We start from the raw sequence: 14308 nt of genomic DNA on the forward strand, positions 1-14308 counted from the left end.
AAAATTATTCTAAAGTTGTCAAATGTTGCTTTCTTGGTTTCACAAAGTATGAAGAAAAAACAGAAAATGAGATTGACTTGTCTTTTTTTATTCTCTTTAAAGAAAGGGAAAGTGGAAGAGAGAGGATAGAGAGTCATGTGAAGAAAGAGGAGCAAGGCCTGGCTAGAGAAAATAGGTTTGGTTAAGCTTACTCAAGGAGGCATGAAGATGTGATTGAAATTTCATTTTTAGATCAAGCAGAAGAGCAGGGAAGTGAAGAGGTCAATCATGGTCTCATTCTTGCAACAACTGATTCAGGACAACAATAAAACTCAAAGTTTTCATCTTCTTCTTCCTCGTCTTCTCAGGTACGTAAAAGTTTTAGACCCTCTGCGCCTATCTCGTTTTGTGTCCTATGAGTCTTGCACCCTATCATCATGCTCTCTTTTCCCTAATCCATTCCTATGTTGAGCCTGAGTCCTATGCAGAGGCAGCAGGAAAGGAGGAGTGGGAAAGAGTCATGGTTGATGAAATGAATGCACTTGAAAGAATGCAAGCATGTGAACTAGTAAAACCTCCTCAAAAAAAATATTATTGGCAACAAATGGGTGCACAAGGTACAAACAAAGGCAAATGGGTTGGTGGAGAGGCATAAAGCGAGATTGGTAGCTAAGGGATACAATCAACATTTTGAAATTGATTTTGCTAAAACTTTTGCTCTTGTGGCTTATATGACTACAATTCGTACACTACTAGCGGTAGCTGTCATACAACAGTGGGATCTTTAGCAGTTAGATGTCAAGAATGCATTCTTCAATGGGAGTTTGCAAGAGGAAGTGTATATGGTACCACAAGAATACTCAAATCTAGAAGGTAGAGTGTACAGGCTTCAGAGAGCTCTATATGATTTCAAACAAACACCTCGAGCTTGGTTTGAAAAGTTCAGTTCAGTAGTGAGATCACTTGGTTTTGAGCAGAGTCATCACGATCCTGCTTTGTGTCTTCCTCTGTACTTGGAAAATGTATATTGCTTCTTTATGTAGATGATATGATTCTCACTGGAAATGACATAAAGAAAACTGAAGAGACCAAAAAGAAACTGAACAATATGTTCGAGATGAAATATTTGGGGCGTTTAAAGTATTTTTTCAGGCTTGAGATAGCTTACTCTCCAAGGGGACTGTACTTGTTCCAACATAAGTATGTTACAAATTTGGTTATGAAAGCACGATTAGAAGATGACTCAAAACAAGTAAATTTCCCCATTTGAAGATGAGGACAATTGGTGGTGTTGGGGTAAAGGATCCTATAGTATACAGGCAGTTAGTTTGGAGCCTTATATATTTGTTTATATCTAGACCAGATATCTCATGCAGTTTATGTAGTCACTCAATTTATGAGTGCTCCCAGATCAGTTCACTTGGCAACTGTACTCAAAATCATCAAGTATATCTAGGGATAGCAGTGGGCCGGGGGAAAACCGGGCCTCGCCCTGCCTCGCAGTGTTTGGACCAGGGATGGAGGACATGAAACGAGGATGGAGGTTAAAATCAAAACCTGTGCGGGGATGGACTTAGTCTTGCCCCTGCCCCGTCCCCGTCTCCGATCCCCGTTAAGAAAATTACTATTATAAAATCCTATATATATATATTCCTAACTCTAACATAAAACCCTTTCATGATTCTCTCCTTCCTCTAATGAGTCGTGCGAGCTCCCATTTCTCTCCTCCTTCCTTTTTCTTCTCTTTCCTCTAACAACAGAAGGCGACAACCGCAGAAGGACTGGGAAACGGGGCCCCACCTCGGCTCGTCCCGTTTGGATCGCGGATGGAAGACATGAAACGGGGAATGGACCGGGGATAGAAGTTAAAATCAAAACCCATGCAGGATAAAGGGCAAAATTTTGAGACGGGGCGAGGGTGGAAACCTTGTCCCCCGCCCTTACCCCAGTCCACTGCCATCCCTAGGTATGTTAGAGATTCTATGCACTATGGCATGTTTTTCTCATTTTCGTCTGCCAAAAATTTAAGAGCTTTTTGTGATACTGATTTTGGAGGATCCACTAGAAATAGACTTTTCACTATATAGTTTTGTGTTTTCCTTGGAAGCTCTTTGATCTCGTGGAAGAGCAAGAAGCAGCAGAGGGTTGCTTTGTCCACTGCAGAAGCAGAATACAGAGCTATGACTCAAGTTGTGGCAGAGGTTATTTGGATACGATGGATATTAAATGAATTATGAATTTCATGTAAAAAAAACTCAGCTATATTGTGACAATATGAGTGCTATTCATATTGCCAAGAATCCAGAGTTCCATGAGTGCACAAAGCACATTGAAATAGACTGCCATTATACAAGATGGGATTATAGCTTTAGAGCATGTCAGCTCAAAGAATACTGCATACGTGTTTATAAAAAGTCTCTCATTTGCATTTCAGTTCTTTCCTCTCCAAACTTGGAATGATTCCTTTATATCCTTCCAAGTTTGAAGGGGAATATTGAAAGTCTATGTAATATAATGTAGTACAGTTGTGTAATGTAACTTTATTAACTTTATTAGGTCTTTATGTACATACCCTATTAAGAGGGGGTATATTAGATTTTTTAAATTTTTTCTTTTGTTGTACTCTAAAGGGGCTGACCCTTTTATGTTAGAGAGAACCCTCTCTCACGATATTGGGTATTGAATGAACATTTGTTTTCTTCTCTCCACTTTGAACCCCTTGTAATCCTAGCTCCTTTTTCTCTTTTCTCATAGTCTTTAACAGCTTGAACGTGCAAAATGGCCCATTTGACTAGATTAATTCACCTAACTTCTAGAGGCTGTATATGGACTGTGGATCCGTTCTGTTCAAGTTGTTGTAATTCCAAGATCTCTTAAAATTAATAGAGCTTGATATCAAAAATTACTTTCTATTGTTAGCTTGTAGTTGGATGTACAGTGCTGGAGTTGTACCTCATGTTTTTCCATTTATGATTTATTATTTTCATCCTTTACATACCTTGCTGGATCTGAAACTTGAAAACTGTTAATTTTTTTAAAATATATGAAAAGCTTTCATTTGTGCGGGCCGATCCCGGCGGAAGACATTGTCAGGTGGGGAGTTTGGTTGGGGCGGCATATTTGTTAAAAGATAACGCAGGTGTCCTAAGATGAGCACAATGAGAACAGAAATCTCGTGTGGAACAAAAGGGTAAAAGTTTGTTTGATTCTGATTTCCAGTACGAATACGAACCGTGAAAGCATGGCCTATCGATCCTTTAGACCTTCCGAATTTGAAGCTAGAGGTCAGAAAAGTTACCACTGGGATAACTGGCTATTTAAAGTCTTATATCCATAATTTTCACATATGTATCTCATATGTTCTGCTGGTTATCTTACCAATGACATTTAAGTATGGGTCAATCACTTGCACTTTTCTGTGTTTTGTATTCTGAATACAAATAGGAACAACTAAATGTGGATATCCATTTTCTGCATTATAGGTGGTTGAGACAGAGTCAGCTTTACTTGGTGTCAAGGGACCCTGGATTACTAAATCATATTTAGATATGCTTATAGAATCTAAAGGTAATCTCTTTAAAATTGCTGTGATTGTCAAATTTGTTTGTATCATCACTTGCATCTGAAGGGCTAGCTTTATGCCAAGTGGTCTGAACAAGTCAGTATTTCACTTGCAGGTGTACCACCACTTGCTACACCGCCATCACCTTCAGGAACGAAAAGCCATGAAATAATTGCTCCAACACCAACTCGTGTGCGGCTTTCACATATGGATCTTATAAGTCTAGGTATGTCTCCACCAAAAACTGAACCAAATCCTTTACTTCAAAGTCTGGACAGGCCCCATGCTCCATTCCTTAGCTTGCCTGTGGGAGGTTAGACTCTGGCTTGTGCTCAATCATTTTGTTTGCTGCTCTATGGTTCATGAAATTGACTTATGCACCCTTTTCTGGACTACATTGATTAGAACTTTGGTCATATAGGTCCCTCTAAAGAAGCAACTGCAGATTCTTCTGCCTTGAGGAGTATGGCTCAGCATCTTCCTGCTTCTAAATTTTATAACTTTGATGAAGGGTTACTTGTTTCTATATTGAGGATTCAGGTCAGCTTCTGTTAGAGCCTAAACTTCAATTAGTATACTTTATTGGTTTTCTTGCTAAGAATCTTAAGTTTGCAACTTTTAGGTATATGATACTTTTAGGATTGAAAATTTTGTCATAACCTTTGCTTTAACATCTATTTTCTGTTTCAGACATTGTTGGAGAAGCAGGGGTTTCCAGTTATTGTGGGAATTGGTAACTAGGCCTTCTATGCTAAATTCTATTGAGTACTTTGCTATGTGATTATTTTCAGTGATAGCCTTTAAATTTTACTTTTTTGGAACTTTATTTGCACTATGAATTTGCTTTTGCCTTACCCTAACACATGGTTCATTTTTTTTATTAAGAAAAAGAACCACATGTTAGGTTGTGGTTCTTTTTTAGCATGGAGTTTTTGTAAGAAATATGAACCAGTCAATGGCGATTGCATAATCTTGTTCTTAATTTTTACTTGCTCAAGCTACAACTCATTTTTTAGTTATTTTTTGGCAAAAAAAATCTTATATAATCTAGATTCTAGACAACTAGTTTAATTTAAGACATAGCATGAGAACGAGTTCATACTTTTTTATCATGTGAGGCACACCATGGTTGCTGGACTCTATTTGAGGCCATGAGATGGCCTTCTCTTGTTTGTTGGGTGGTTCTCTACTGGTTTTCCATATCCACCAACCTGTGACCCATGAGTTAGGCATCAATAAATCTACAGTTACTTTTGCATATTTATTTATTCATTACAGCTTCTTATGTAATATATATATATATATATATATATATATATATATATATATATATATATATATATATATATATATATTTGTTTACATGAAGGCAACATAACTTTGAAATGGCCCATAATATCAAACTATTATGGACAACTGATAATCTACTCAATGTAAATAAAAGACAAGTAGGCAACTACATAATTTAAATACAATTAAAGCCTTAACATTATTAAGTTCACATCCAAGTCATAAATAACCCCAATAAGTTTATAATAAGTTTACAATAACAACAAGAATTTAATCCTTAGATGATAAACTTGAAAGTCCATCATCATCTGGATCATCTTCATCGATATATTGCTCTTCTTTTTCAGTTTCTATAGGGCTAGCTTCTTCCTCTTCTTCTTTCACCCTCACAACCTTCTTTTCTTTGTTAGACCTTTTCTTTCTTAGGTCTTTAGTAACACGCGTTTTTGCTCCCGCCCTATGTAAAACCCGAAAAAATATATATAACTTGGATTCGGGTCGGATCCGGACCCGGACCCAATGGAGGCACTGCCTCCCTCGTGTCTTTTAAAAACAGCGAGGCAAAGGGGGGAGGTTTCTCGAAACCTCCTTCCCCTCTGCTCTCGCTCTCTCGTCTTTCTCTCCCTCGACCACCTCTCTCACTCTCCTCATGTCTGCCGACTACCAGGCCACCGGCGACGCTCGCACGTCGGCAACCCCTAGGTACGCTTCCCTCGTCCTCCTTTTCTTTCCGTCTCTCTCTCCCTCACTCTCCGTTTGCGCAGGGAGGGGCTAAGCCACCTCCTTGCCTCCCTCGATCGCAAGGGAGGGGCAAAGCCCGCTCCTTGCTGCCTTAAATCGTAGGGGAGAGGCAGAGCCCCCTCCTTGCGATGTGTTTTGCGAGGGAGGGGCCCAGCCCCCTCTCGATGTCTCCTTTTGGCAGGGGAGGGGCAGAGCCCCCTCCTTGCGATGTGTTTTGCGAGGGAGGGGCCCAGCCTCCCGATGTCTCCTTTTGGCAGGGGAGGGGTCGAACCCCCTCCCTGCACCATCTTCAGCAGGGGAGGGGTCGAGCCCATCCCTGCTCCCTTTTACGGCAGGGGAGGGGGTCGAGCCCCTCCCTGCTCCCTGTTACGACAGGGGAGGGGTCGAGCCCCTCCCTGCTCCTTGTTACGGTAGGGGAGGGGGTTGAGCCCCTCCCTGCACCCTCGTTGTTCAGGGGAGGGGCTGCGACCCTCCCTGCATCTCCCAGCAACAGAGAAGGGGCAAAGCCCCCTCCCTGTAACCCCTGTATGCAAGGGAGGGGTTGAGCCCCTTCCATGCGTACCCTTTGGCAAGGATAGGGCCAAGCCCCTCACTGTGCACTCGTTTTGCAGGGGAGGGGCTGAGCCCCTCCCTGCACCCTCAGTTTGGCGGGGGAGGGGCCAAACCCCCTCCCTGCGCCTTCTCCTTCTAGTAGGCAGGGGTGTCACCCCTTGCCTGCCCCTTTGTGGCTAACGGGCAGGGGCCTAGCCCTTGCCTTTGCTTTTCGGCTTGAAGGGGCAGAGCCCCCTTCCTCTCCCCCGGCATCAGGCAGGGGCTTCGCCCCCTGCCTGTTCGCATAGTCGCCAAGCAGGGGACAAGTCCCTGCCTCCTCTCGTAATGTTCTCTCTCTTCCTTCTCTTTTCCTTTCCAACCTCTTATTTTCCTCCTTTTGAAGGGAGAAAAGATAAAAGAACGGAAAGAAAGAGAGAAGAGAAAAGAAAGAAGAGAAGGGAAGAGGAAACTCTTTTGCGGGTCTCACTTGACCTTAAATTTTGAAGATTTTTGAAATAACTCGCCTCCGTTTTTTAAATATTTGCGGGAAAATCGGGAGAAGAGATCCGCTCGTCGGTACGAGGTTCGACCGTTCCTGGCGCCTTTACCAGGGGTAATCTAACCAAGGGTCGAATTTCATGCCTTTTGCTTTGCAAAGAAATTATCTAAATATTTATCCTAAGTCTAAATGCACAATGAATTATGCTTGTGCAAATGCAAAGATGTATGCTCTTTTTGAAAATATTTTGAAGAATTCCAAGTGAAATTGATAAAGTGAAGAAAACGACTTCTAACTTAGAACTTAAGATTAAAGTTCTAAGTTTTAGAATATTCAAGAGCTTGGAATATGAGTCTGGATTTGGAAAAATGATCTTGGAATTGAGAGGAAAGGAGAAGAAAGAAAATTTTAAGGTCATAAATGGATTTTGAATTAGAAATTTGGATTTTAAGTCTTTGGAATGGAATTGAATTTTATCTTTGAAATCAGAATGAAATGTGGGAAATTTAAATAGAATTTTGAGAAATAGAATTGATTTGAAAGTTGGAATTCAAGATGGAATTGGATCTGAAGTCTGAGATCCAATGTAGGATTGGGTTCTGGATCCTAGAATGGATTTGGATCTAAAGTCTGAGATCCAATGTAGAGTTGGTTTCTGGATCCTAAGAATTGGAATTTGGATCTGAATCTGAGATCCATTGGTAGAATGAGGATCCGGATCCTAAAAGAAATTTGGACCTATGTTTGGAGATCCAAAGTAGAATAAGAATTTGGATTCTAAATGGAATTTGGATCTGTAATGGGAGATCCAAAATGGGATAAGGATTTGGATCCTAAGAATTGGGAATTTGGATCTGAATTTGAGATTCAATGGAATGAGGATCTGTATCCTAAATAGAATTTGGATCTGTAACTGGAGATCCAAATGGAATAAGGATTTGGATCCTAAATGGAATTTGGATCCGTGATTGGAGATCCAAAGTGGGATGGAGTCCTATACTTGGAAATCTGGATCCAAGTTGAGATTAACTTTGTATTTTGGGTTTTGAAAGTCCAAATGGGACTTTTGAAGATGGATCTGGGTTTTAAAAAAACCCAGATTGAACTTTAGGAAGGTTTGGATTTTGAGATTCAGAATCAATCTCAACTTTGATTTAAAACTTGAAGAAAACTTTGATTTTTGAATCAGAAGATGACTCAGAAACTTCAAAGTTAAATTAAACTTTGAAATTTGAATTTTGAATTGAGTTGGAATTTTGAAGTTTGAATATAAAGTGTTTTTGGAGTTTCAAAGTCAAATTAGACTTTGAAATTGGATTTTTGAATCTCGAAATGAGATAAAATTGGATTTGAATAAGATTTTGATCTTGAGAAATGAAGAAGAAGAATCACTTGGAATTTTGAAAAGTAAATTTTGAAAATATGATGCAATTCTATCCTATATGATGAATGAATTTGAATAAGTTTGAAATTGGATTTGAAAATCATATTTCATTCTTCAAATGAATTTAAACAAGACTAATGATATAATACACTCCTGACTATGGTCATTGAATGTATTATATAATAGTCATATCTAAATTCAAGTGAAGGATAAAATACCCTTTTGGTGCTTTTATAGAATTTAAAATGAAAATTAACCCTCAATATACCCTGACTATGGCCATTGGTATATATTTTGAGTTAATCCTAAGTTAAATTCTAATAAAAGAAAAAAAAAAATATTTTGACAAAATATGATGGATTTTGAAAGTGGATCCAGTGTGGATCCAATGTTATTTCGTAAAAGATAAGAATTCTAAGTTTTGTTCACACCCCGACTATGGCCGTTGATGTAAATCGTCAACTTAGAATTAACTTACCTCTTACGAAATGGTGCACGTGCCATTCGTGTTTCACCATTGTGGGGATTTTGAGAAATAAAGGAAAATGCATGGAATAAACCATTCATGGTATTCTATAATGCTCATTCATTCTACCTAAAGCAAGAAATGTAAATTCTTATTCAAATCTAGCTATTACAATATGTGAATTTAATTTTACAACTCCAAATGACAATTTTATCCACATATTTCCTGCAAGGTAAACAGATTAGTAATAAAGAGAGAAGGAAAATCACATATGTCATGTGAAAATCAAATAGTGAAAAGATATGTAGGACAAAATGATGACATATATATATATATATGTATATATATATATACATATTTATATACATGTGGGTGTATTCGCATGTATATGAGTGTGTATAGGTATATACGTACATATATATATGAGGGTATATACAATAGGGAGGTGTGATATCAATGAAGCCACCATAAAAATGTAATAAGGAAATAGATGGGAAATGTTATGAAACGGTAGGTGAAAATAATATAGATGCAGCCAATACAAATGACAATGTTACTGATATAGGGATTACAGCAATTCACGGCTGCTGTAGGAGGCAAAGGTCACAGTGGCCCAATGTGAATCAGTGAATCAAAAGGCCTTCTGCAGTGGATCACTTTGTTTCAGCAGTAAAATGCAATTTCCAGGTATTATGCAGATGTTAAGACCCATTGAATCGGTGACTACTGCTACAAAGGGATGATGATGTTACATGCAGGTGAGTGTTGGGATGTTAATAGCTGCACCACCTCTGACCCCATATGTTTGCTCAAAAACTCGAGATCAATGTGTTGACAAACTTCTGGAATTATCCAAAACAGAGAATGATGTTTTACAAATCTAAAACATGAAGCTACCAATGCTGATGAGATCTGATAGATAATAACACAAAGGAATTTACGCATATTATATAATACAGATAAAACAAATATGGATTGCATACAGGATAAACTGACAGTTTGGCCTTGGTAGGCCTAGATTATGATCATATCAAATTCTCTCAGGGAACTGACATCCTGATTTTTGACCCTAATGTGAATGGTAGTGGCCTTTTGCCACCAAACCTCCTGCTATGACTGTGCCAGCATTATCACCTCCAGTTGAGTATGCAGGTAAAAAAAAAAATACAATAGAGGTTAACATGTGAAATATAGAAATAATATGGTACATATAGGAAAATTAACTGGAATGTTACAATGTGGACCATGATGATTGTATTGAATATACACAGAGAATATTTAAAGATATGCAACAGGCCATGAGCCGAAACCAAATTTTATGTCAGCAAAACATAGGTCTTTCAATGAATTAGAACCTGATTCTAGATTGATATCGTGATGCTTTTCACGACAAACCAAGAATCTGGTTTTTGGGTTAGCTGATCAACATATCACATAGTAAACAAGAATGACTGGGTGAGGCCGAACTAGGTGTTCCACTGTTTCCTTCAGCATACTAACTATCCTATTACCGAACTCCTCATTATGATCAAAATTTAATTCCATTTTGTGATTTGGAGATCAGTCCACCAATAACTGAAAAAAAAAAAAAAAAAAAAAAAGATACAATGGAAGTTAACATGTGAGATATAGAAACAATATGGTACATACAGGAAAATTAACTGGAATGTTACAATGTGGACCGTAGTGATTGTACTGAATATACACAGAGAACATTTAAAGATATGCAATATACCATGAGTCAAAACCAAATTTTTCCATTGCTTTATCAGCAGATGTTTCAACAACATTAATTCTGAAACATGAAGAAGATATTGCAGGGATAAGCAATGAGTGTGTTTTATCAGCAAAAGATTGATATGATATACTTAATGCTCTTGCCAACAAAGGATTATGGGAGCTCTATCTCAAAAACCTGTGTAGGCATTTCCCATGTTTTCCACAGTTGTAGTTCAATATTGTCCAGATGAGATGCTTGATGGCCCTTCTTCTCTACACTTTCCGAAATTGATATACATCTCGGAATTGCCAGGCGGCTACTCCAAGCGCAAACCCCTCTATTACCTCTTAGCCCGTTTGCACGTTTCTTTTATTGAAAAACTCTGCAACAACCTTTTTGTCCTTTAGATATTTCACCACACAGTTCATTACATCTGAAACTGAGAAACCATGCCCAAATTGGCCCTATCCACCATGTCCTTATGTGGATATTCCCCTAATTGTAGTATACCTGCCTGCCACCATCTTCATGACTGCTCAGTTTTTGAGAGAATTAAGCATGATGGATTGTTGAGAAAACTTCCTGTAATGAGCCAAATTACATTCGTGACAGGAGATGATATCCATTCAATGTATCCACAGCTTAGCCTTCTCAGATGTTTTAAACCGTCAACCAAGTCTGTTGTGGGCCATCTGATTCTTAGTGATGCAACAAACGATCCTCAGGAAAAGAATACATAGATCTTCAGTAGATGCTACCTTAGTTTTGCCCAATTTCTGGGCAAAATGAAAATGGGAGAAAGTCGTCTTTAGACCTGATTATGAGTTGGACTCAATCCCTGGTGGGATCGAAACAGGTTATGCAGGGGAAGATGATGCACAAATGTTGTATATGATATTGGAGACCATTAACGCGAGGAATTTAGATCCGTGGGTGATCAAAATAAGCATGGCACTTGACGATTAATGGCTGATCAAGATACACAAAAAAAAAATGTATAACGTCTGTAAATCATCATTACAGAGACATACCTCTAAAAGATCGCATGGATATCTCTCTAGACCACCCGTTGTAAAAGGAATTATGACTTTAGGAAAGATACATTGCTGGAGATAAACTAACAACTTTGAATCGCAGTTTTCATGCAATCAATCTCAGGAAACATGAATCATTAGAATGAATTGAGTCGTAAATTGCAAAGATGTGAGGAACATAACAAGGAACGGTGGCCGAATTATGAGGTACGCCAAACATAACACGGGTGTGAGAAACTACTAACGGAGTATTTATCTTGAAATAACATAAGCAAACATCCATCCTTATGTAAACTGAAGAATTTGAACCGAGTAAATTATGCAGCAATAAAATAAATGTAGGAATCAGGAGACTCCGTTGCTGTAGCACTTGATGGACCGATCCTGCTATATGCAGGTCGAGTCTACCACAGGTGCATTAAAAGAAAAGTATGTGGAAAAGAAACGAAACAAAGCAAAATAACAATGCGAAGGGGAGGCTTACTTTCTTTTTGCAGAGGATTTTGGAGGAAGAAGAGAAAGGATGCCTTTCCTTTCGTTTTTCAGAAGGCCTGCTTCTGGTGGGGCGAAGCTGGAGTTTCTTCGTTCGATCGGAGGGAAAAAGAAGTTGATTCTCCTTCTGGGGAAACCAGAGAGAAGTCTGGTGGCTTTACTAGACTTGCAGGGAAGAAATGTGTGCTTCTGAAGATCAGGAGATGATTGATGCCCCCTCCCCCTGAGAAGCGGTGGATGCCTTCTTTTAAAGGAGTAGTGGAAGGTTTGAGTGGAAAACTCGTTGGAGATGGAAGGTGGAGATGAAGGTATGCGGTTTCGTGATGGAGGGTGGATGGAGGATGAGCGTGGAGATCGCACATGGGGGGGGGGAACGGCCGGCCATGGAGACAGTTTTGGGAGGGGCGGCTGCGCCTCCTTCCCCCTCTTCTTCCTTACGAAGGGTAAAAGAAAAACCCTAAAAGTGTTTTCCAAAGACCCCCCCCCCCTTTTTCAACTTTCAAATTTTTACAAAAGAGGGCTTCAGAGGTCTTTAGCGAAAATTATTTTTCAAAAAGGCTCGAAATCATTGTTTTTGTTTTTCTAAAAATCTTTCCAAATTTTTTGGTTTTTTATGTTATTTTTCTATTTTTTTTTTTGTATTTTTAGAATAAAAATCCTAAAGTTTGTGAGAAAACAAAAGTTAAAACTAATAAATTTTTTTTTGTGTGTTTTTGCAAAAATATTCACAAAAAGGAATTTTTCTGAGAATTTAAAAACTATTTTGAGAAAATTTCTTTAGACATGGGTTTTGACCCGGATTTTGAGGAAATACGGATTTAAAGTGCTAGATTTGAACCTGAAAATGATTTTGAATGGATCAATATGGTTTTTAATCCAGAAAGTCTGAAGAATTTGCTTCGATTTCTCAGAAAATGGAGTTAGGGGCAAAAGGGTCATTTTTACAAAACTTTGAAAATTTGGGGTGTTCACAACCATCTTCAGCAGGGGAGGGGTCGAGCCCATCCCTGCTCCCTTTTACGGCAGGGGAGGGGGTCGAGCCCCTCCCTGCTCCCTGTTACGACAGGGGAGGGGTCGAGCCCCTCCCTGCTCCTTGTTACGGTAGGGGAGGGGGTTGAGCCCCTCCCTGCACCCTCGTTGTTCAGGGGAGGGGCTGCGACCCTCCCTGCATCTCCCAGCAACAGAGAAGGGGCAAAGCCCCCTCCCTGTAACCCCTGTATGCAAGGGAGGGGTTGAGCCCCTTCCATGCGTACCCTTTGGCAAGGATAGGGCCAAGCCCCTCCCTGTGCACTCGTTTTGCAGGGGAGGGGCTGAGCCCCTCCCTGCACCCTCAGTTTGGCGGGGGAGGGGCCAAACCCCCTCCCTGCGCCTTCTCCTTCTAGTAGGCAGGGGTGTCACCCCTTGCCTCCCCCTTTGTGGCTAACGGGCAGGGGCCTAGCCCTTGCCTTTGCTTTTCGGCTTGATGGGGCAGAGCCCCCTTCCTCTCCCCCGGCATCAGGCAGGGGCTTCGCCCCCTGCCTGTTCGCATAGTCGCCAAGCAGGGGACAAGTCCCTGCCTCCTTGCATGCTCGGCAGACAGGGGCGAAGCCCCCTGCCTCCCCTTCGTTGTTGACAGGTAGTGGCGCAACCCTGTCTGCCCTAGCTTTCTGAGGGCAGGGGTGCAACCCCCTGCCTCCTCGTAGGTTGCTGACAGTAGGTCAGCACGGGGTTGCAGCCCCTGCCTTTGCTTCTTTCGCGTTAAGCAGGTTCGCAGGGGCACGCTGCCCCTGCTTCCTTCACGTCAGGTCAACGACAGTGCCCCTGATCTTCTATTTTTGGAGTTAGCTTGCTAAGACTGTCGCTTTTGCAGCTCGTACGACGGATCCCGCTCGCGCTCTACGAGCCGTCAATCGTTTACACCCGCAGGCGCTAACAAGCTTGCAACTCTCCAAGGTAGGGGAAGATTGCACGGAGGACTTGGACAATTGAATTGAGTTCAATTAACTAAAATGGATAATTAAATAAATATGTATGCATATATATATATGATCGAGTAGAAAATGAGAAAATCGTGATGGGACTTTAGATGGAAATTCTGAAATGGTGGGAAATGAAAATTTTGATCAGGCCTCATGGGTGAGACCAGATACTATTATTTGGAATGATTCAGGTTTAGCCCTTAACCTGGATGGGACGAAAATGTATCAAGATGAATTTGAAATGAGGAAAGGAATACACGAGAACCTTGATGGGACATTTTGAAAAATGCCTCTGAGACGAAGCTCAAGTAAAATCCTTTCTTGGATGGATATACAAAGCATGGATTACTAGATGGGAAGAGCCATGATGGGACTGGAAGAAATCATCTCATCCAAACGAGGGATCTCGTTGGAACGAGACTCAGGTTTAACCCAAACCTGTAAGGAAGATACCTCGCAAAGCGAGGTTCCGGTTTAATTTTAAACCTGGATAGGAAATCTACCATACGGGTTTCTCAAAAATGGAGAAAGCACGATGGGACCTTCGGAATTTGGACGAACAAATCCGAGAGGGGTTTTGGCGAAAGAAGGAAATATAGAGCCCCTAAAGCTTTGAAAAATGAATGATTCTGGGTGTCTCATTTGCTGAGAC

The 14308-nt window shown here is 40.4% G+C and overlaps 1 protein-coding gene across 6 annotated transcripts in view; it reads left to right on the forward strand.

Moving 5' to 3' along the window:
• Window positions 1–14308, forward strand: part of LOC149816142 (uncharacterized) — a 235932-nt gene that overhangs the window by 103763 nt on the left and 117861 nt on the right. For 5 of the 6 annotated variants that reach the window (XR_016427639.1, XM_089987332.1, XM_089987333.1 and 2 more), the window contains exons 11-14: window positions 3462–3546; window positions 3657–3854; window positions 3963–4081; window positions 4232–4274. Coding sequence is in view for 5 of the 6 variants with exons in the window: in XM_089987332.1 (XP_089843458.1) it covers window positions 3462–3546; window positions 3657–3854; window positions 3963–4081; window positions 4232–4274 (445 nt within the window). In the remaining variant the exon portion in view is untranslated. The remainder of the gene's footprint in view (window positions 1–3461; window positions 3547–3656; window positions 3855–3962; window positions 4082–4231; window positions 4275–14308) is intronic. The other variant, XM_089987334.1, reaches the window with a different exon arrangement.

This window comes from Nuphar pumila, chromosome 14, assembly GCF_984573655.1.
Source record: "Nuphar pumila chromosome 14, dmNupPumi1.hap1.1, whole genome shotgun sequence".
NCBI lineage: Eukaryota > Viridiplantae > Streptophyta > Magnoliopsida > Nymphaeales > Nymphaeaceae > Nuphar > Nuphar pumila.